This window comes from Natator depressus, chromosome 14 (assembly GCF_965152275.1).
Source record: "Natator depressus isolate rNatDep1 chromosome 14, rNatDep2.hap1, whole genome shotgun sequence".
Taxonomy (NCBI): domain Eukaryota; kingdom Metazoa; phylum Chordata; order Testudines; family Cheloniidae; genus Natator; species Natator depressus.
This window is the reverse complement of record NC_134247.1, coordinates 14,259,959-14,281,639: the sequence shown is the minus strand read 5'-3', so window position 1 is coordinate 14,281,639 and position 21,681 is coordinate 14,259,959. Positions and strand designations below refer to the sequence as shown.

The following is a 21,681-nucleotide window of genomic DNA, read 5'->3' as shown; positions in this document are numbered from 1 at the left end:
CTCTTCGTCTGGGGGGTCTAGCTTAATTAATGGTGCAACATGTGCAGGTGCTGCTGTTATGGACCGCAAAGGAGATGTTCCTTATGGGTCCCAAATGGACTGGATGAAGTCCCCAGCAAGAAGGGAGAATAGTATCCCCAAAGAACAAGTCTTTTACAGGAGACCCCTACTATAGTTTGTAGCCATGCAAAACCCCACAGCCTCAATCTCTCAACTTACAGGAGAGGAGAGCGCAAACTAGAAACAGAGAGCAAGAGAATGTGCACATGTTCCCTGGCGCCTGATCTCTGGTACTGTAACCCCTCTGCACCCATCTGGCTGTGTCTCTTTGTAACCCTGATTCTGTCCCTCACCCCTGACTTCTCTTAATCGGCTCATTAAAGGCTGTTGAGACTGAAACAACAGATCCACCCAATACCCTCTGTGCTTGCTCTTGCTCCTCTTCTCTTGGGAGTAAATGAAACAATATCCTCTGGCCTATATATAAACTGCTGGTGTTTCTCTCAGTAGTTTCCACCAGTGGATTTCTCCACCTTTACCATTTCCACTGCCTGTCTTTCTAGCCATCTCTTATTACATTCTCTTTTTCCTACCTCTTGTCTCCCTGCCTCCCCCTCTCCCTCCTTCCCATGGACATTCCATGTGCTACAAACTCCCAGATACTATGCTGATGGCTCCTTATAGAAATGGGATAATGCTGCTGCTAACTCTTTCCCCTCCCTGCCCCTTGTTTTCCCTCCTAATCCTGCTTGTATGTGGTACCTATATGTAGCAAGATTTGGAGAGAAAAATAGGAGCACACCTTTTAACTCCTTTAAAATCCCTGGGGCTAAAGGAGCTTTAGGGAGAGACAGTGGGAATATGATGGGTATCTTGCTCTAGGATAGGAACTGTCCCTCCTAACTAGGATGCTTGGCATGCATACAAGGTTTCCTCCAGCTGTTTTGTGTCTCTCTCTGCTCTCTTTGTTCTCCCTCTTCTTGCCTCCAGCACAGCTCTGTGCTCCTCTATAGGAGCAGTAATGTTGTTGTTTTTTTAATATCGCTGCCCTTCTCACGTCCTTTGGCTCTGGTGAGAGCAGCAGAGCGCCTGCCTGCCTGTACAAGCTATTCTTCATGACAGAGAGAGCCAAGGGCAACAGACACAGCAGCACCATGAGGGGGAGAGAGTCAGAAAGGGCGTGGAAGAATCAGAGGAGGGTGAGAAAGGGGCAGAGTCTAGGGATGGGACTAAAGCCAGCTTCACATTACTAGCACTAAGCAATTTGAGTTTAGCAGTCTGCAAGCATTTCAGATTGCACACTCTCTGGCACTTCTGCCAAGGCCAGCTGCATTTCTCTGCTGCCTCTGCCCTTCCCGGGACAGGCTCATTTGTTATCTGATCCTGCAGAGGTACTGGGACGTTGGATCACTCTGTGGTGTCTTGTGCTCTGCAGGGGGATGGAGCCATGGCAGGAGATGCTGATGGAGAATCAGGACCTGTACCAAGAGAGACAGAAGGGAAAACTGCCAAGTGAGGCAGGAGCAGCCAGGATAGAGCCACTGCAAAAAGATTCTTCCCTAAACCACGGAGTGGAACAGCCAGAACCCCCAGGAGAAGGAAGAAATGCCCAGGAGAAAGGTGAGAAACTGGGGCAAGGGGACACACCAAGTCAAGAGACTGCAGATCCAACACAACAGATGCAGACTGGCATCAGCAGAGCGGGTCCCCCCGAGCAGCAGGTGACTCCGAAAGGACAGGATCCAGGGCCCACCTTAAATCATCCAGACCTGGATGGAGATGGAAACACCTCCAGAGGAGAAGAGATGCCAAGGGTCTTTCAAAGAGGTGCCAAGGAGGAAGTGGAGCCACCTGAGGAGGGGAGACGTGAGGAAGCCCTGATGGGGGAGCTCTCTGAGCTGGTGCAGCAGGTGGTGAAGAGAAGCAGCTGGTGGGAGAGACATGGCATAGATGACTGTATCATTGCCCTGAATTTCCTCATCCTTCCTGCAGGTAAAAGTGGGAAGGTTTGTGTCAACTAAGGGAAGGAAGGGAAGGCCCCTGTGTCTCCTTATTGCTTTCTCATTACACATTAACAGGGAATTGTATTCCCTTTGTGTTAGTAGGTTTGATAGCTCAGCTGGTTATTAACCACTTAGATGTTGCGGCTAACAGGGTGAAAGGAACCTCCAAGTCCTGCTCCCGTGTCTCAAAGCCCTACTTCCCATACTGCCCCATGGGAGCTGCCACGGGGGATGGTGTCCGAGATCTGCGTTATATGAACACAATTAGCTGTTGGTGACAATTGGGGTCAGCAGTGGGCACAGCTGAACCAGTGCTGAATGCAATTAACTTCAAGTGTAGCGCCAGGCAAAAAGGGCCTCAGATACTGTGGTGATGGGTGCAGCATTAGACCCTGAACACAGTAGAGCTGAACTGTGTTCAGCATCGTTTCAGTACCTGTGCTCGGGCTTAAGGAGTTGATGCAGCTTGTAATTATTCCTGTGGATGCGAATTAAGTCTACAGGTGAGCTTCAGGTAAGTGGGATGCCGAGGCAGCAGCCTTTTCAGTGCCTCTGTCGCCTCTGGTTTAATCCTGTGAAGCAAAGATGTGCATTTGGGGAAACCTTCCTTGTTCAGCACTGCTGGGCTGCCATTCAGTACTAGCTCTGTCTGTCCCAGCTGTCTGTCCAAGGAGCTCAGCCCTGCCATGGAAGCTTTGTTATTGTATTGATATGAGTGACTTTGTTTGGTTCTGATGATGGGTGTGATGTAGGAGAGATGTACTTTTAACAACAGGCTGAGCTGGTCTTGTGGCTTCTCTCAGGATGTGCAAGACTTGCCAATAAAGGCCCTTGTTTGTCATCTGGCAGCCAGTGAGCATTAATTTCTGCTATGAATAAAGGGTACGAGAAGCAACCAGTTGCAAGGATAGGTGTCACACTGTCCTGTGGCTGGTGGTTCTCCATTCATCCTGGGATAGGTATTTCCAGGTTTGTCCCAGTTATATTGGAGAGCTTCTACACCCTACAGACAGAGTTCGCACTCCTTCTACAGGCCCCTAAATCAGTTTGGAAGCTAGTGAGGTGTCCTCTCCTGGAAGTGTTGCATCGGGATGGAATTACGAAGACAGCAGCCTGCGCTTAATTCTGCATCTAAACAGCATGAGCCATATGTATCCCCTTGAAGTCAATAACGTTACACCTCTAACCCACTCACTTCAGCTCAGGGTTGAGGGACTGGTAGGGTGCTGAAGCTGCTGCTCTCATTGTATCTGTCTCGTTGTATTGTACTACTGTACATCTGGAAGTCCTTACTCAGGCAAAATTCCCCTTTGGCCAAATTCTGGGAGGGGCTGAGCACCTGTAACATCCCTCGATGGCATTGGGAGTTTTAATTATGTATACTCAGCACCCTTCAGGATTTAGCTCAGCGGGTATTTTGCCTGAGGAACCGGTAAAAACAGGGTAAGTATTTGGCCCTGTATGGAGGGCTTGCCGCCCTTATTTAGGTAAACTCTCATTGATTTCTATGGGAATTTGCCAGAGTATGAACCAATTAAGACTCTCGACTTACAGATCCTTGTAGAGTACCTCACTGTGCAATAGGGGAGCTGCTGTGCCAAGCAAATAACAGGTCCCTGCCCCAAAGAGCTTAGAGTCTCAGAATATAATCAGGTACAAACAAGGAGACATACGGTGCGATCATAGCTAGAAAGTGCAAGAATTAGGTAGCTTCTCTGAAGTGTTTTGAATAAGGAACGAATGGGAGTTTGGTGTTGGCCAAAGCATCCTAAGCAGCGTGACAGAGGGCATTGAGTTAGGAGTGGAGAAAGAGAGATGAAGGGAGCTCTCAGGAAGGAAGCTTCCTTGAGTGCAGTTGTGTGGAGCTGGAGATGCAGATTAAGATGTAGGGACAGATTTATGGAGTGCCTTAAAAGTGAGGACCAAAGCACTGACTTTAACGTGGAAGGAGAGGGGTCACCCACAAGGATAAGAGGAGGGAGGCGGGGACTTAGATACCTAGGTTTATGGCTGCTTAGCTGAGCTGAACCAGAACTCTGGAACATTTTGCCATCACTGTCTATTTGACCAACCTTGTGAGGACTTCCACTCACCGTCATGGCATTTCTCTGTTTGGACATTTGGATGCAATGCAATAACTTATGAATCCTGCATCCAATCAATTCCAGAATGTTAGGGAAAGTCCTATTGATTTTGGTGGAAACGCAAAAATTGGAAGGAGGAAATGGGGGACACATGGAGTCCCTGGCATCTGGTTAGCAGAGCCAGCTGCTTCAACCACCTATAACAGTCTAATAGATCAAAGAACCAATTGATGGCAGCCATTAACAATACTCCTCAGTTTAGCTCTCCCACTCCTCCCAATACAGTTTAAAAGTGTTAACACCCTGAAAGAAAGAGAGAGAGAGAAAGGAAAACAAAAATGGTGGGAGGGAAGGGGAGAATGGACAGGCCTGGGAGGAAAGGGGGCACACACAGAACCCCTGATGGAGTGGGGGGAGAATGAGGGACCCTGGCATGGGGGAAATGGGGAGCAAACAGATCCTCTGGCCTGGGGGGAATAGGGGAGTATAGGGTGGAATGAGGAAAAGGGGGCATGGAGGGAAAATGGGGAATTATTGTTTGTATTACTGTAGCACTTAGGAGCTCCAGTCATGGACCAGAGTCCCATTGTGCTAGGCATTGTGCAAATACAGAGCAAAAAGATGGTCCTTGCTCCAAGGAGTTCACAATCAAAATAGAAGATAAGAGACAAGAGACAGCAGATGGATATAGACGTGGGGGGGAGGGGTACAAGTGAACAATGAGAGTATTGGTCAGCATGATGGGCAGTGTTTCAGCACCAACAGCCTAACCGTTCTGGAGTTATTTGTAGGCATCATGGGATGCCTTGCTTGTGCCTAGTAAACCTTGCCCCCAGAGTCCAGTCACCATAGAGATCCAGTTCATTCTTGTTAGGGGTTTTTATCTCCCTCTTCCCTTCCGCTCTGAGCTGCAAGCTCAGCTGACAGGAAAAATCCACTTGCATGACTCCTGTTCATGAAGAGAGGGACAAAAAAACAAATGCCTTTTGTCCTCTTTATAGTCCCACAATAGTCAGTCTGATGTCAATGGAGCTTTCCGGTTGGGCAGACGTAACACCTGTTGGAAACCTGCACATCGCCTTCACAGGACGAGCCTGGGAGCTTAAATTCATAACTTTGCTAGACACTAAAAATCATGGAGTGAATAAAGACACTGGATTTATGGCTTATTACAACAATTATAACCCACTACTCCTCCATTTTCTCCTGCTTTCATGACAGGAGAGGTATTAACTGGCCACTTCACCTTCAGTGGTCCTTTGAAATATGTGTTCTCTCTGATCCTCACATCTAGGCTGTATCTAAATCTTGCTGATTCCTTTTGCAGGCCTACACTACAAACTTGCATCAGCCCAGCGGCACCGATGCAGCTGTGCCACTGTAGTGTGTCTGGTGAAGACGCTCTAAGCTTATGGGAGAGCTCTCTCCCATTGACTTAATAACTCCACTTCTGCAAGAGGCAATAGCTGTGTTGGCGGGAGAAGATTTAGATATAGCCTGGATGTGAGGATCAGAGAGAGGTTCAGGTTGAAGGTGATGCCCAGGTTATGAATTGCCGGCTGGGGGAGGCTAGCCCCCAGCCAGCCCCGTCCTCTTGCCTGATTACCTGTCCCCTTCCCCCACCGGAGTCCCTCAGTGCCAGGTGAGTGGCGCCCCCCCAGGCACAGGACGGGTGGGCGGCACATGGGCCCCCCTGCCCCCAAGCACAGGACGGGTGGGCGGCCCCAGCCACCCCAAGTCCCAGCCGCCCTAGCCCCAGCACGCTGCTTCCCTGAAAAGGACCAGCCTGCCTGGGCTTTGGGGAGGAGTGTAGGCGTGGCCACGTCGGGCTGTTTGGGGAGGCACAGCCTTCCCCAGCCTATGCGCCGCCCATGGTTATGGGCCTGGATGATGGTGTTGTCCACGGTGGTTGATAAAAGAAAGAGAGAGGAGGGCTTAGCAGTGGGGAGGGGGGAGTTAGGAATTGTGTTTTAGTCATGTTTATCTTGAGCTGATGACTAGACACCCACAAGGTGTGCACGCAGTCTTTGTGGGGGTGGGGGCAGGGGAAGAATGGGGACCCAGGAGGGAGGCTGGGGGGACACAGAGCCTATGGCATGAGGGGGGTGGGGAGTTGCTGGGAGTCCCTGAAATAGAGAGGGATGGGAGAGTAACACCCAGGGAGCTGTGGGGGAGACTGGAGGAGTGCAAGAATCCCCTGGTGTGTGCAGGGCACTCTGACTACATAAGAATTTGCCCTTAAACTTGGGGGGGGAAGCGAGTTGGATAGTCAGCATAAAGAGAGCCTTCATCATAACCCTTTTCATCTGCCACTGACAGTCCAGGAGACTACATGAACACTCCCCTGTCCCACAGACTTTCATCTGTCCATCTAGCTAGGTGCTCTTATGGCCCTCATCCCCATTGTATCTGAACTGGGTACCTGGATTTCCACTTTACTTTGGTGAGAAGAAGGAAAATGGAGACTCCTTCAGAATGAGATCTCATTTGCCCAGGAGAGCTGTAGTTCTTATGGGGAAAGCAGTCCCCCATGGATCTTGCCTTGGCCATTATACTGGTCTGATCTTAACTATCTAGAAGGCTTAATAGCTCCAAGGTTTTTCTTTCTGTCTCTAGGGTTCCTGTGTCTGCGTTCAGACAATGCCCTTCCCTTTCTGTTGGGCATCTTCATCTTGGGCATAGTGCACCACACTATAACAGTGAAAGGAAGCCACTTGGCCAGCCACAATGCCTTGACGGAGTCCAAGTCTTGGGGGAAAGTCTGGGCCATATTCTTCCTCGAGGTATGTAACCAATGTGGGAGAATGCTCCTGTGTGTACGTTTATATAGGAGGTACTCAGATTTCATGGTGCTGGGTGACTATAAAAACCGAGATAGCTAGGCAGAACAGTGCAAAGCTTACAGCTACACCTTGTCGTGTTGCATGGATGTGGGGTGGTTTGCTGCATCCCTGCATGGCATGTGTATGTGAATGTGGGTACAGACCTGGGAATGGGGTAGATAATATGCATAGAAGCACATTTCCATTGAGCAGAGGCCGTTCTGTCAGATAGCTTGATGGCAACTCATCACCAGATACATGAATCGAGAGTGACTGAGTTAAGAGAGTGTAACTGAGGTCAGGATTTGGCACATTAGCCCTAATCACCAGCTCAACAAGTTGCAGTGTATTAACTGCCAAGTTCCTCTCCAAAGCGGGGAGAGATTTTTTTCTGATTTTCAAAATGCCAAAGGAAATTAAGGCAATCCTCTTCAATTTTCTCCTGATAACCACCAGCACCGCTGATCCATAACTTGTGAATACATCAGCTCTTGGGATCAAATCTTCATTTCAAAAGCCAGTCCCTAATGGTGCTGAACTAGTAGCACTTTCCGCTCAAGGGACAGATATATTCAGAGAGAAAAAAAACTTTTAAAAACGAATTAGTTCTGCTAACTAACTTTATTCTTCTAAATTAATAACACTGTAGCAGAACTAGAAAAACATGTTTTTGACTGTAGATTGTACAGATAGAATGAGTTCTGCAATCTTCTGGCTATTAAGTATGTACACTACTGCCCTCTACTGGGTGAAATCAGAACTGTTCAGCAATGTGTTGTAGTCTCTGTATTGTTGATGATTCCCAGAGATTTTCCTTTGGCTCAGTTGGCAGGAGTTTGTGCTTTTTGAAGCAGGAGGAAGTGAGTTCTATCTCTGTTGGTGCTGCAAAATTGCAAATGGCCCTGATGTGCAATGTAGTGATAACCGGGAAGTATAAAGTGAACACAGATTTGTTATAATATCTTTTTGTCATATTAAGGCCATACATCAACTCTGAGACCATACTCGAAAATTGGAATTTCCAAAATGAAGAGAAATTAGCTTTCCAATCAGTTGGGGCACAGACATCAACTCCTAACTGTGGAAGAGTTTATATATTCAGAACAGCCAAAGGTATACATGATCACTAGATGCATCACTTAATGGAGCTGGGCCTGAGGCTCAATTCTGCCTCTCACTCTCAATTTACCCTCAAGCTGGGGGGTTGTTTGATTCAGGGTTTTGGCTAAAGCCTGTCTCTGATAATCAGTATACTTGAATAACTCTTTGAGTAACTGGAATGTTCTTATCATAGAAATGACCTTAGAGATTAGTACTGTCCTCAGCTGTAAAGTACATATCTTTGTGTAACTCCAGAAATTATCTACCATGCTTGTATCATGCAGCTTCAACAGCATTTTAAGGCATATGTGGTGCAGACAACAGATGTATTTCTCGGGTGTAGTTATATCATATTAGTCCTCTTATCCTAGTGCATGACAATAACAAGGCTTTGAGTGTGAACCTCTGTGGTGGGGTCATCCCAGTGAGACAATGCTGTGTACCTGCCATGTTCTGATCCTTATATGCACGCTGTTCTGCATTTACTTCTCTTTTCTTTCTCTTTCAGGTTTGCTCAGCTTTCACAGCAGAGCAGGCATACTACAACCATGTGAAACTCCACCACGGTTACACTAATGTTATCAGACTAGGCGATTCCAGTACTTGGAAGATTCCTTTCTTGAACCGATATGTCTACATGTTCGTTGCACCCATTGCTATACCTATTTTAACCCCGCTAGTGGCACTTGGTATGTAGCTTTCCTCTGAGATATTTTTCTTCTATAGGTATTGTTTAAAACCTAAAGGTTTTTTTAAACTAAAAATTAAACTAATTTGTAAGGGCCCCAAAAGATAAATACAATTATCAGCATTATGAAGGCCTGATGGTACTAGGAGCTGTACAAATGCAGTCTCTTGCCTGAACATCTTACAATCTAAGTTAGGATGAGACAGGACAAGTGCGTATAACAGACAGTAGGAAGGAGCAGGAGAAGTCCTTTGGGCTATCTGCTCAAAACTAAGGCGTTCGCCACAACCATCTGCGGGGCTTCTTGATTCTTAAACTGGCACAATAGGGACCCTTTTGAGAAGCAGATTTTACATTCAGAATGGAATGCACTCACAAAAACTCAATATTTAAATATATTGGGTCAAATACTGAAGACCTTAGGCAAATCTCACATTGAAGTCAATGGGCCAAATGCCTGAAATCCTTATTTATTTTTAATTCAGTCCATTCTCAGACCCGTTGACTTCAGCAGGTATTTTGCCTAGATAAGAACAACAGGATCCAGATTTGTATGTAAGCAGTGTCAGGATGAGCTCCACCCTGACATCTGGTGGTGCGGTGTGGCAAGTTGTGGAAAAGAACTTCAGGGGCTGATCTCATTTGCATAGGCACACCCACCCCGCCTAGAATGAGGCCATAGCTGCCCAAATGGTCACTTTGGCTGCTGTGAGATCCCCAGTGTCTCTGTTATTGGGGCAGGAAGAATAAATTGTTATTACCCTGATTATGGGAACTGTGCTTGGAACTGTACTTGGCCTTTTGTTATGATGGAGGGACTCACCATCAACTAAGTAGCACTCGCTAGGCAAGGGTCATGGGTTCCAAAACTCTGTGAATTGAGAGAGGCTGGGGATAAGTATTAATATTTGGTGGCATGGGCCCCTGGGTGAGGGCCTTACATGCTAATTGCACTTCCTCCTCTCTCCACTGTCCAATATCAGAGCTAATTTTGATTCCATTAGGAGTCTAGTTACAGGCTGCTGAGCTCACTTTGGGCTAATAGTGCACCAGCACTGAGGCTCCTCTACTACAAGCTGAATTCACTTAAGAGCTGAAATCACTGAGCGTTGTGTTAAGTAGTGGGGGAGCCTGAAGATATATTGTGGAGCAGTTTGTGGGCCGCGGAGCGGAGCCAAGTGGAGCAGAGCCGAGCGAAGCACTTCGTGGGGCGGCTGGCAGAGCGGAGCGAAGGCCTATGGAGCTGTGGGGCGGTCAGCTTCAGATCATGTAAGGTGCCCCTTACCTCTCTCCCCCCACCATCTCCACCCAGGTTGGGAGGTAAAGCGCTGCAGATAAACTTTCGAACTCTGGGGCTGCCCTGACCAGGGACAGAGACTTTTGGGTCATTGGACTTTTGGGACTTTGAGTGATTTGGGGTTGCTGGACTCAAGAACCAAAGGGAAAGGGCATGCCCCAATTTGCTTGGGGTGGGTTTTTTTGCTCATGGGTTGTGTTACGAATCCTGTTGGTGGTGTTTCCCCAACATAATGCCACATTGTTTCTCTCTGTTATTAAAAGGCTTTTTGCTACACTCAGACTATGTGCTTGCGAGAGGGGAAGTATTGCCTCTTGGAGGCGCCCAGTGGGGGTGGTATATATTTGTCCCAGGTCACTGGGTGGGGGCTTGAGCCGGTTTGCATTGTGTTATTGGAATGAATCCCCTAGATATTGAACCCGGCCCTTGTTGCTGCCAACTTTGACGGGCAGAAGGGTTACATGTATATACTTCTTCAGATCTTCAAAGCACTATACAAACACTGAAGCACTTACCCAGGCCAGATCCTGTTGTCCTTACTCAGATATTTGTAGGGTTGGTGAGGGGCATGCTAGGCTGGAATATAATGAAAGAAAGGAATGGAAAATATTTGAAGCGTACTGGTGTCAGTGCTAGGGAGTGTAAGAAGATGGTCTCAGTGGGAAGAATGGGATAAGGAGGTGCAGACAGTGGAAGAAGAGACTGGATGATAACTGGGGAAATATAACATTCATAGTATATGGAAGCTGTTCAGTCTTTCAGGAGACTGACACACAACCATGGGTAGTGAACAGCTGCTAATTGCTTGCAGAAAAATCATATAGGACCAAATTCTGAGTTCATTATTTAAGCCCTGATTCTGCAACCCTAACTCACGTTACAGAGTAGCTCTAGCATTCGGTCAATGAGACTACTCGCTTGGGTGAGTGCTACTTTAATTTTTACTCGGTCCTTTCTCAAGCAAACGCCTATTGACTTCAGTGGGGAATTTCATCCAAGTAAGGACTGCTGAAGCTTAGTAAGGTCTTCAGTATCTGACCCATAAATTGTCTCAGGACTAGAACAATAATCAGGTTAAACCAGAAACAAATCCATGTCCTACAGCTCCCTTGGTGACACTGTTCAAAAAGTTTTCTGAAAGCCAGTGGAACCTTAGGTGTTGAAGTGGGTCTGGGATCAGCTGCTCCTGGAATTTGTACATAGTAACTGACCAGTGCCTCTCCTGGGATTTGGAATATAAGAACTACACCATTATTCCCCAGCTGCGTAACTTGGAAGATGTGGGGAGGGGTTGACTGTTTCCCTACACATTGTCTGTTCTTTCTTTCATAGGTTTGTTGAAGGATGTTGAGTTGAAAACAGCTCTCCGGACACTCTGCTGCATGTTTCTTGGTCTCTACTCCCATTACTGGCTCCTGGTCAATGTCTCAGGGTTCCAATCAGTGTGGTCTGCCCTCATCTGCATGTTGATCACACGATCTCTCCTTGCCCATCCCTACATCCATGTTAACATCTTCCAGGTAGAGGCCGCAAACTCCAGCTTGTACCAAATTCCTTGGAAGCAAAACAAAGCAAAGCTCCCTGTATTAATTAAATAGCTCTCACTTTGACTTTGGCAATTGAAGCATCTATAAACTTAAGACAAACAACCTGATTCTGATCCAGTGGCACTGATTTCATATCAGATTAGACTCAGGCCCAAAATGTTGAGGAGACTGATGTCAGTTAGCAGTGTGCAGAAAGTTGAGACAGAATGAACACAGAAGGCTGGATTACGATCTTAATTACAGTGGTGTAAAAATGGAACAAATCTACTGATTTCACTGGAATTTATCCAGTTTCTTACAGCTGTAAATGAGATCAGAATTGGCCCCTTCTCACACTAAGAGAAGATGTTACTTTAAAATCCAGGTACATTTGGGAAAGATGGAATGAGCATAAAACCACAAAAGTGGGTGGTCCTTGCACATTGGGGATTCATTGATAGATCAGTCTTGACAGGCCTAGGAATGAAATGCATATAGATGGCCAGATTCTGGTCACATTTATGCAGATAACCCCTCTGAAGCCGCTGGGGTTTCCAAGCTACTGTGGTGTAATTGGACTCTGGCTTCTTTTCTATTTGCCATGAATGGGTGGCCCTGGGATAATGTGTGGGGAGCAGTGTGTGAATGCTTCCACACCGTGCTTGACCCGTAAGTAGTGAGTGGGAAACTAGAGCATTCCAGTTGATGGCACTAGCCTGTGACCTTTTATGAGGACTCATCATGCCCATAAAGAAGGAGACTCACAAGATCATGTACAGAAAAGGACGAGGAGTTTGAGAAACTGCCACTATTTTCCCTGACCTGACACAGCTGGATTCAACCCTTGTCCTCAGGAAGCCCTGCTCCCTAACTGCCTGCTGTAGGAAGAGATGTTGTAGTCTTCATGTTTTGTCTTGTAGCACATTGGCCTCCCTATGTTCTCCGCTGATAAGAAGCCCAAGCGGATTCACCTGATGAGCCTTGGAGTTCTGAATCTGCCCCGGAATGCCCTGCTGGACTGGTCCTTTGGGCACTCAATCATCAACTGCCATGTGGAGCATCACCTTTTCCCAAACCTCTCTGACAACATGTGCCTGAAGGTAAGAGATAAACGGAGAGCATGTCCAGAAGGTGTGTGGAAGGAGCAGGACAGGAGTGGGAGTGCCATGTAGCACAGAGAAGATTGATGAGCATGGGAAGAGGTAATGAGGAGATAAGTCTGTGTGTTTTCCCCCTTCCAGTTAACTAAAATAGAGGTGCTAAGCCTCTTTCCCTGTCCTGCAGATCTGACCATGCTTCCGTGTTCCTCTCTTTGCACTGGCTTACCCTCTTCTTCCTCATTAATTTTAGACTCCTTCCCATTTTCAGAACACTCCATAACTCCAACTCTAAGTAGATCTCTACCTCATTTCCTCCCACTCCACTTCTTCCTCCCCACATTCTACTCAGTCTTCTCTCCAACCTTCTTCCATTGTCTCCTTCCTCCATTCTTGACTTTGTTCTTTATTATTGTAACAGCCTTCCAGTGAGTGTTTAGCAAAGTCCCCCCTCTCCTTCTGGGAAAGCTTTTCAGGCCCCACCTAATTTGTGAATAATTCCAGCTATCTTCTTCATACACCTGCTATGGTTGACCTGTATTGTGTTTATTTGTCCACTTGCAGTGTATCAGATCTAGGCTCCAGCCAAAACCCTAGATGCAAACACCCTGAAATTTTGGGAATGCTGAGATCTGGATCTATACTTTGCAGTCCAGGATAGGGTGACCAGACAGCAAGTGTAAAAAATTGGGACAGGAGGTGGGGGTTAATAGGTGCCTATATACGAAAAAGCCCCCAAAATCAGGACTGTCCCTATAAAATCGGGACATCTGGTCACCCTAGTCCAGGCCCATCTCTACACTGTGTTTGTTTGACACCACTTACTAATTTTACAGTCCCATATATACGTCTGGTGTTAGTGACAATAGAGACATGGTGCTACTGTGATACCAGTTCAAGACAGTGTCCTTGTCAGATCTCACAAGATAAGCAAGGTCAGTCTTGGGGAAACAATCGAACAAACCTTCAGGTGCTGCAAAAGGCAATGTTGGTAATTCAGTAGGTGGCACTCTTCCCTCTGTGCCAATATTGAACCAGTGCCCCAGCGCGGTATGAGGGAAGGATGTTGGAGATCCTAGCTTTCAGCTGAGGTGCAAAATCAAAGTAGTGAGCATTTGTGGTCATCTGGCCCTTATGACAAGAGAAGGGTATCAGCCTCAATATCCTGCCCTTATTCCAAATCATCTAAATTCCCTTTGCTGCTTGAGTTGGATACTTATTCATCTTCATTCCCTGAGTTAAGCCATTGTAGTTTTAGCTATTGTTAAGCAGTTTTCACATTCCACCCCAGAGTTGGCTACGTTTTGGCAGTAGGCGACATGATTCCTACATGCATAGTTTTCAAAGGACTTAATGATCTCTCTGGAGGAAAGGCCCTCTACAAATGTAAGTCATCATCATTAGAATTTACTGTGCTGTTTTAATACTACCTTTCCCTTTTAGATCAAGCCCATAGTCTCCCAGTACCTGAAAAAGAAGAAACTTCCATACAACGAGGACTCCTATATGTCCCGACTACAGCTGTTCCTACACCGTTACGAGGAACTGATGGTCAATGCACCCCCGATATCTGAACTTGTGGGGATTCAATGATAGGCTCTGGAACATGACAGCAAGAGATAGGGCTGTTTCCTGTGGGTCATTATAACATCGGACAAGATCAGGAAGTTTAAAACCAAAGACATTGCCCTTATAAAGCAATCAAAGAGGAAACAAGTTTGCCTCAAGTGTCTTGCTTTTGGACAGATAGAAATACACATAGAGACCAAGAAATGCCACTAGAATGATAAATTGTGACTGAATGGTGATGGGACAGAAGGGAATTTTGTAGCTCCAATACAGTAGGATCAAATGTGAGTTTACCTGAGGTATTAGTAGCTGGTATCTATTTTTCCACCATTCTCTTTTAACTCTTGGACAGATGTTGCTATTGATTCTTGTTTTCTTTACTGCTGTGTCTCTGGAACAGGATTGAGAGCACAACAAGAAAGGGAATTCACATCCTATCCAACTCCAGTGTGCCAAAAGGACAGGATGACTCAGGGGACTGGCAGTGGGGCAGCCTTTAACTCTAGGTCAATGGTTCAAATCCAGGCAAAGCTTGTATTTTTGGAACAACTGAAAACTGGTTCCCATCTGATAGCTCTAGTGGCCCGTGTGAATTGAGTTGACAGCTCCAGTTTCTCAGAGAAAGATGCCCATATTATAAAACCTTAGTCAGCAGACTCAGTTGAGAAGCTGAGGATGGAATGGGCCATAAAGACTGTACGGCTTTAAAGGTGGTCTCTCCAGATTAATGGAGGCACATTGGTGGTGTGGTGTAAGAGAAACTTGCACTGCTGCAACCTATGCTCTACCTTTTTTGTGGATAAATAAATTCCTTCCAGGAGTGTGGATTTGACAAAGCTAGCCAGAGCAGTTTGGGGGTGAGTTGGTGAAAAGTTTTTGTGCTGCCCTGATCCCCAGTGCAACCATGGTTTCACCCCAGTACACAGAACAGGATGGAGGATTTGCAGAAGAGTTAGAGAGAGGATTCTTTGGGGTGAACTTCCAACTTAACTGGCTTCTGACATGTAGAGTGTTCGTGTTGTGGGTGGTCATGGTGGAAATCACAAGGTTACCCCAGCTTCCTGCTGCAGACATGAAACCCAACTGTTTGTCCTGGCCACTGTATGTAGTCACCAACATTGCAGAAAGTTTTGTAAGAGACAGTTATCCAAAGAAGGCAGGACTCTGGGAGCCTGCTGGTTTCTAGCTACTGGAGGGCTTTGTGCTCATTCAGGAATTTTGCCATATACCTAAGGTGAAATCGTGGCCCATTGCAAAACTCTCAGTGACTTCAGTCGGGTCAGTATTTCACCCCAGATATATAGCAATATACAAATGTTAAGGGTAAAAATGTTCAAAAATGCCTAAGTGATGTAGGATCAGAGTCCCAAAATGTTGCCCTAGGTACTTAATCATCCCGACACATCCTGCAAGATAGTTACCTGTTGTTACCCCAATTTAACAAACAGGGGAGCTAAGGCAGAGAGGTTAAGTGATCTCGATAAGAGGAAGTTTGGTGTCGGAGCCAGGCTGAGAATGCAGGAGACCCCTGGTCTCAGTCCTGTACTTAATTCACTGCTTAGCTGCCCCTTTGTGCAGCCAGATACCACACGATCTGGGAGAGGGCTTGGCTTGCAGCCACCTCATGTCATCAGGGGCAGCTGGGATGCCACAGCCCCCGAGAGCCAAGAGCTCCTCGGATATTCGCTCTAGAATTGAGGGACCTGTGGCGATGGTGTTCCGAGCCAATGGACCAGTCCTGGGTGTGTAGAGGAGTCCAGGGGTAACCTGTGATCTTCAAACGAAAAGTCTGTGGCAAGCTTTCATCCCTAGCTACTGGGTTACATGATCAGAGCACTTTGCGAGGAAAAGGGGGAGAAGCTTGAGAGAAGAGATTCTCTCCTTTACACTACACGGCACAGTTCCTTCACACTTGGGATGGGATAAGGCAGAGGGATAGCCCTGGGATCCACAAGCCCCTTAGGTTGGTTCTGCAATTTGGCACCTTTCGCCAGCACCAAATTGTGTGTGAAAGGACTAAAATACTGTGCGAGCCCAGGTCTAACTTCATTTTCCACTGTCCTCAGGGAGAGACACGGGAAGCCTCCCTTCCTTCTACTGTAAAATCCTAGAGGATGAACATCAGAACCAGCCAGTAGTATTGTTGGAGGGTGGGAAGAGGGGCAGTGACTACATTGTGCTAAGACTGCCTCTCAAAGCTTTCTGAAAAACAGCAAGAGGCAAATTCCTCTTCTGCCCCTTTTGGGTTCTGGGCCAAGAAGCTATTAATATTTATCCACTTTAACGGATTAATTTTCCATGTTAAGAAAAGGCAAGATAACTGCAGGTAAGGCAGCACTGCCTCCACCGTTCCTAACACTTTGTCTGCTGTGTGGCTAATGCAAAGAAAAATGCTCATTCAGCAAGAAGCAAATCCTAAAACCCAAACTGCCTCTTACAAACCATTCTAAATGGGCGATAAAGTTCTCTTATTTATCTTTGTCCTCAGTTCTAGAAAGCCATTACAAAGGCAGATTCTTTGGTCGCCTTCTGTGGGCCAAATCCTGCAGTCAGTCCTTTTTCAGGCAAAATTACCACTGGAGTCAAGGAAGAAGGATTGAAAGATCTGGCCCTGAGAATATAGTGGTGGGGGTGAAGCGTGTGTAGGGGGGAAGGGTAGGGAGTGGGTCTTGTGTTGGAATGTGCATCTAAGAAGGGCTATACTAGAATATCTGTGGCATTTATCTTGCCACGGTTTACCAAGACCTCACATCTTGACAGGTGGAGGCCCTTCCTTTTCTTCACTGAGCGTGAATTTCACCTCAGCACAGGGTCAGCATCAGGCCTATCCACAGCCTAAGTCCCTTTGGCCCAGTGCACAGGAGTGAATTTCACCCTGAATGCAGTTCTGCACCGGTGTCACTCCATTGGTTTGTGTAGTTACTCCTGATTTACACCACCATGAGAGGAGAATTGGGCCCTGTGGTTGCACTTGCGAGATCATCCAAGGATGTGCAGTTGAGTCACAGAGTTAAGCTCTAACAGACCTTTTCCATCGATAATGTTTATGATTCTGTTATTAAATGCTTCATTAATCCTGATGGCCAATTTATGCTAAAATCTGCAATGTTAATGGAGCTCCCAGTTCCAGCGATAGCAGGAGAGAGATTTTAACTGTGCATTAGCTACGCTCTTAGGCAGTACAGAGAGGCTAATCCCACTACCAGATGTTACTATGGTTATTACAGCACTGTTTGGTAAGAAGTGGATTTGACAGAAACCTGGTGGGAAAAGAAATCCTGAGGACAGAAAATGCTATTTTTTCCTCCACTAATATGTACAAAAGCTGATATCCCATCAACCTATGGATACGCTAAGCAACAGTGGGAGCAATGGCTGTTTTCAGTAGTTCTCCATTACAAGGGCATCCTTACCTACAGAGCCACCTAGAGACTGAAAGTGGCAATTACTAGGGTCTAAGGAAGACAGTCTGTGGCGTAGAAACTCTATTGATTATTCACTGCCCAAAAATCTTAGTGCTGAGGTTAAGGTTGGGGTGTGAATTTTCCCTAGCACTGCATCAAAAAAGCTGTAAGAATCTGAAAGTGGTATGGCCAGCTCCATGTAAATGGGCTGTAATTTGGGAATCCCTTGACCAAATGACCTCAACTTTGATCTAGAGATCAAAGATCTACATCAGCCTCTCTTGTGACCTACCAGTTTTCAAGATAATCTCCCACACACATGGGTTTTAGAGCAATTTGAATATTAAACTCAGCTCCTTATTGAGGGGGCTGTGCCTGAAGAACCATTGGGGCAACTGATCTCAGACTGGCACCACTCACTCTATCCCTGGCTCTGACAAGGCATAGCAATTTTCAAAATAATCTGAGTATATATGTAGCTTTTAGAGCAATTTGAACTGTCAGCTCTTAAACCATACAATGGTGGGGTGGCCTGTGCCTTGAAGGGCCGGAGGTCTGGACCTGGCCAGCCCCTGTACAATTAAAGAAGTATGGATTGGATGAATGGACTATAAGATGGATAGAAAACTGGCTAGATCGTTGGGCTCAATGGGTAGTGATCAGCGATTTTGTTCAACATCTTAATTAATTATCTAGATGATGGGATGGATTGCACCCTCAGCAAGTTCGTGGATGATACTAAGCTGGGGGGAGAGGTAGATACACTGGAGGGTAGGGATAGGGTCCAGAGTGACCTTGGAGGATTGGGCGAAAAGAAATCTGATGGGGTTCAACAAGGACAAGTGCAGAGTCCTGCACTTAGGACAGAAGAATCCCATGCACTGCTACAGGCTGGGGACCGACTGGCTAAGCAGCAGTTATGCAGAAAAGGACCTGGGGATTACAGTGGGCGAGAAGCTGGATATGAGTCAGCAGTGTGCCCTTGTTGCCAAGAAGGCTAACAGCATACGGGGATGCATTAGTAGGAGCATTGCCAGCAGATCGAGGGAAGTGATTATTCCCCTCTATTCAGCACTGGTGAGGCCACACCTGGAGTACTGCTTCCAGTTTTGGGGCCCCCATTACAGAAATGATGTGGACAAATTGGAGAGAGTCCAGTGGAGGGCAACGAAAATTGTTAGTGGGCTGGGGCACATAACTTATGAGAAGAGGCTGAGGGAACCAGGTTTATTTAGTCTGCAGAAGAGAAGAGTGAGGGGGGATTTGATAGCAGCCTTCAGCTACCTGAAGAGGGGTTCCAAAGAGGATGGAGCTCTGCTGTTCTCAGTGGTGGCAGATGACAGAACAGGGAGTAATTGTCTCAAGTTGCAGTGGGGAGGTCTAGGTTGGATATTAGGAAAAACTATTTCACCTGGCAGGTGGTGAAGCACTGGAATGGGTTACATAAGGAGGTGGTGTAATCTCCATCCTTAGAGGTTTTTAAGGTCCGGCTGGACAAAGCCCTGGCTGGGATGATTTAGTTGGGGTCGGTCCTGCTTTGAGCAGGGGGTTGGACTAGATGACCTCCTGAGGTCTCTTCCAACCCTAATCTTCTATGATTCTATAAATTAGCCCTGCTTGCCACATCTGGGACAAGCTATGGCTGGGTTTTAATTAGTAGATCCAGCTAGGTAGGGAGGAGCTGATTCTCTTATAAGGAGCAACAGGAAGTTACAGTAGTGGGAATGTTCAGGAAGCTGTGGAGAGTGAAAAAAGTTCCTGTAGGGGAGTTGCTTGAGGTAGGAAGGTCTGAGAATAGCCAATTAAGGGAGGAAGGACCCTGGGACACCAGAGATGTGTCCAGTTTAAGGCGGGGGAGAAAAAAATGTTTGAGTTTATTTTTAAACTTTAAATTAACAAACCAAACACTAAGGAGTGATGTTTTCATTGAATTCATGAAAGCTTCTGGGCCTGGGGGTGTTTGTGATGTTTTCATTGAATTCATGAAAGCTTCTGGGCCTGGGGGTGTTTATTTAGGAAGCCCCTTGTAGGGGGAAACTGAGGCAGACCCCACGCAGAGTGATCTCTGGCCATGAGGGAGCATTTGGCAAGCAGCCAGCCTGGTGACACATGCTGTGTTCTGAGGCCAAACTTCCAAAAGGAGCTGCTACAGAATGGAGGTAGAGAGGTCCAGATCTTCAGAAGTATTTAGGCGCCTAACTCCCACTGAAATCAGAACAACTAACTCTGGTGGGCCAGAGCAACTCATGTGCACCATACTCATTCCCAGAAAGCTGCCAAGTGATTTTCAAGGTAATGTAAGAAACCATGTGGATTGTAGGACTCTCGGAATAACCAGCTGTTAAACAGTAAGCTAGTTTCAATCTTAACTGTATGGCTGTTACGAGCCCCACTGTAACAACTTGGTGGTAGAAATCCATCTTCTGTTGCTTGATGATTTAGGGTTCTGTAAAGAGTGTGCCTTGTGAGGAAGGGAAGGGCCAGTGCTTCATACTGGCCAGCAATGTAATAGAAGTGGGGACCCACTGAGGATGAAAGACAGTTGGTGAAACCAAATTCTGCCAGTACCAAATCCTGGGGTGTTGGTTGTGAAGGACCAAGAGTTACTGCATAATGTGGCTGTAAATGTCCTGGTGAGAAAGAGGGTGGATTCAGGCTGATGGGTGTGTAGGAAGCACAATGAAACTCCAGGCAGAAAAGTTACTAGCCTGGGAATAAAGTGTTAAAAGACAAATTGCCTGAGGGCACCATGGAGGCAAAGGAGAAGGTGCTAGGAGCCCCATCCTCACTGGTGCTTCTGCTCCAAGGTAGCCATAATTTGCCCCCTGGCCCTTGTTGAGCATAGGAGGATGGTGCTAGTGTTGGCAGCACTTAGCAGCCCTGAGTGGGCAGGGGCCTATTCTCTTTGTGCATTGGCAGGTATCTGGATGATGGTACTGGGGGTCAAGGCCGTCCCAAGGAGGGTGCGGGGCCCAGGACCAATCAGCCTGTATGGGTTCCCCCTAACTTTTTTTATACAGGTGAAATCTGGTGTAGGGAGGGGACACCAGTGCTGGGGGGCGAGGGACGATGGAGAGTTACAGGGTGGCACCTATGCTGGGATGAGGGAGCCCCCTGTGCTGGCAGGTCCTGGAAAAGGGAGGGGTCCGGGGCAGAAGGACAGTGGATGGGGTCAGCCTGGCACTGGCATGTTTTGGCAGTGCTAGGACGCTGTTGGTGCAGCGGCGGGCGACGGTGGGAGCCGGTGGGGCGTAGTGGGGCAGGCTGTGGTCGCTGCTGCCAGAGACCACCCGCGATGCCAAGCAAGAAAAATAAATACGAGGCATCCCTAAACCCACCTCCCTCAGGGCTGGCCTCGCACGACACACGCACACTGAAGCATGTGGCCCAGAGCGGTCACCCTGATTTGCCAAGGGATTGCTCTGCTGGGGGGAGGGCATGATCAGCTGGTGGGCATGCCCTGGTCAGTGATCATGCTCCTGTTATGGATGAATAGTTCTCTGCACAACTGCTCATGCAGTGCACCTCCTCCCATCTCCAAAATGCAGGCTGGACTTAGTTTGCTCCTTACTTGGCAACTAAACACCAGAGGACTTAAAGAAAAGACCTGAAGGAAATGACTTAGGTGCCTAAGTCCCATTTTCAAAAGTGATGTAAGGGCTCAGGAGCCTAAGTCTTTTTGAAAGTCAATGAAATCCATGGAAATTAGATACCTAGGGGCTTTTGAAAATCCCACAAGGCACTTACATGCATATTTAGGGGCCAAAATACCTTTAAACATCTGTCCCTAGTGAAAATGTTACCCCTCGTCTATTGCTCTGGTGTGAATGTAAAATTGATTGTTCCTCAAAGCATGCTCTCCTGTGCTCTGTCCTGGGAGCTTAAATTCATAACTCTGCTAGACACTAAAAATCATGGCTGAACAGAGACACTAGATTTATGTCTTATTACAACAATCTGTAACCTGCTAACCCACTCTTTTTGTCCTATGACTGCAGAGGTGTTAATAGGCCACTCTACCTTGAATGGTCTCTTACGATATGTGCTAAACAATCTGTTATACCTTGCATTTTGCTGGGATGCTGGGCGT

The 21,681-nt window shown here is 46.9% G+C and overlaps 1 protein-coding gene across 2 annotated transcripts; it reads left to right on the top strand.

The window, feature by feature from the left end:
* Positions 1–1,186: 1,186 nt before the first annotated feature.
* FADS6 (fatty acid desaturase 6) lies at positions 1,187–16,770 on the top strand. 2 transcript variants are annotated; one of them, XM_074971062.1, is made up of 6 exons: positions 1,187–1,992; positions 6,704–6,870; positions 8,519–8,699; positions 11,328–11,515; positions 12,442–12,723; positions 14,062–14,200. In XM_074971062.1, the coding sequence occupies exons 1-5, from the start codon at positions 1,440–1,442 to the stop codon at positions 12,691–12,693; spliced, it is 1,341 nt and encodes a 446-aa protein (XP_074827163.1). In that variant the 5' UTR covers positions 1,187–1,439; the 3' UTR covers positions 12,694–12,723; positions 14,062–14,200. The 2 variants fall into 2 exon arrangements, with proteins under 2 accessions (XP_074827163.1, XP_074827162.1); XM_074971061.1 differs by having other exon boundaries at positions 1,191–1,992; positions 12,442–12,621; positions 14,062–16,770.
* The last annotated feature ends 4,911 nt before the right edge of the window (positions 16,771–21,681 follow it).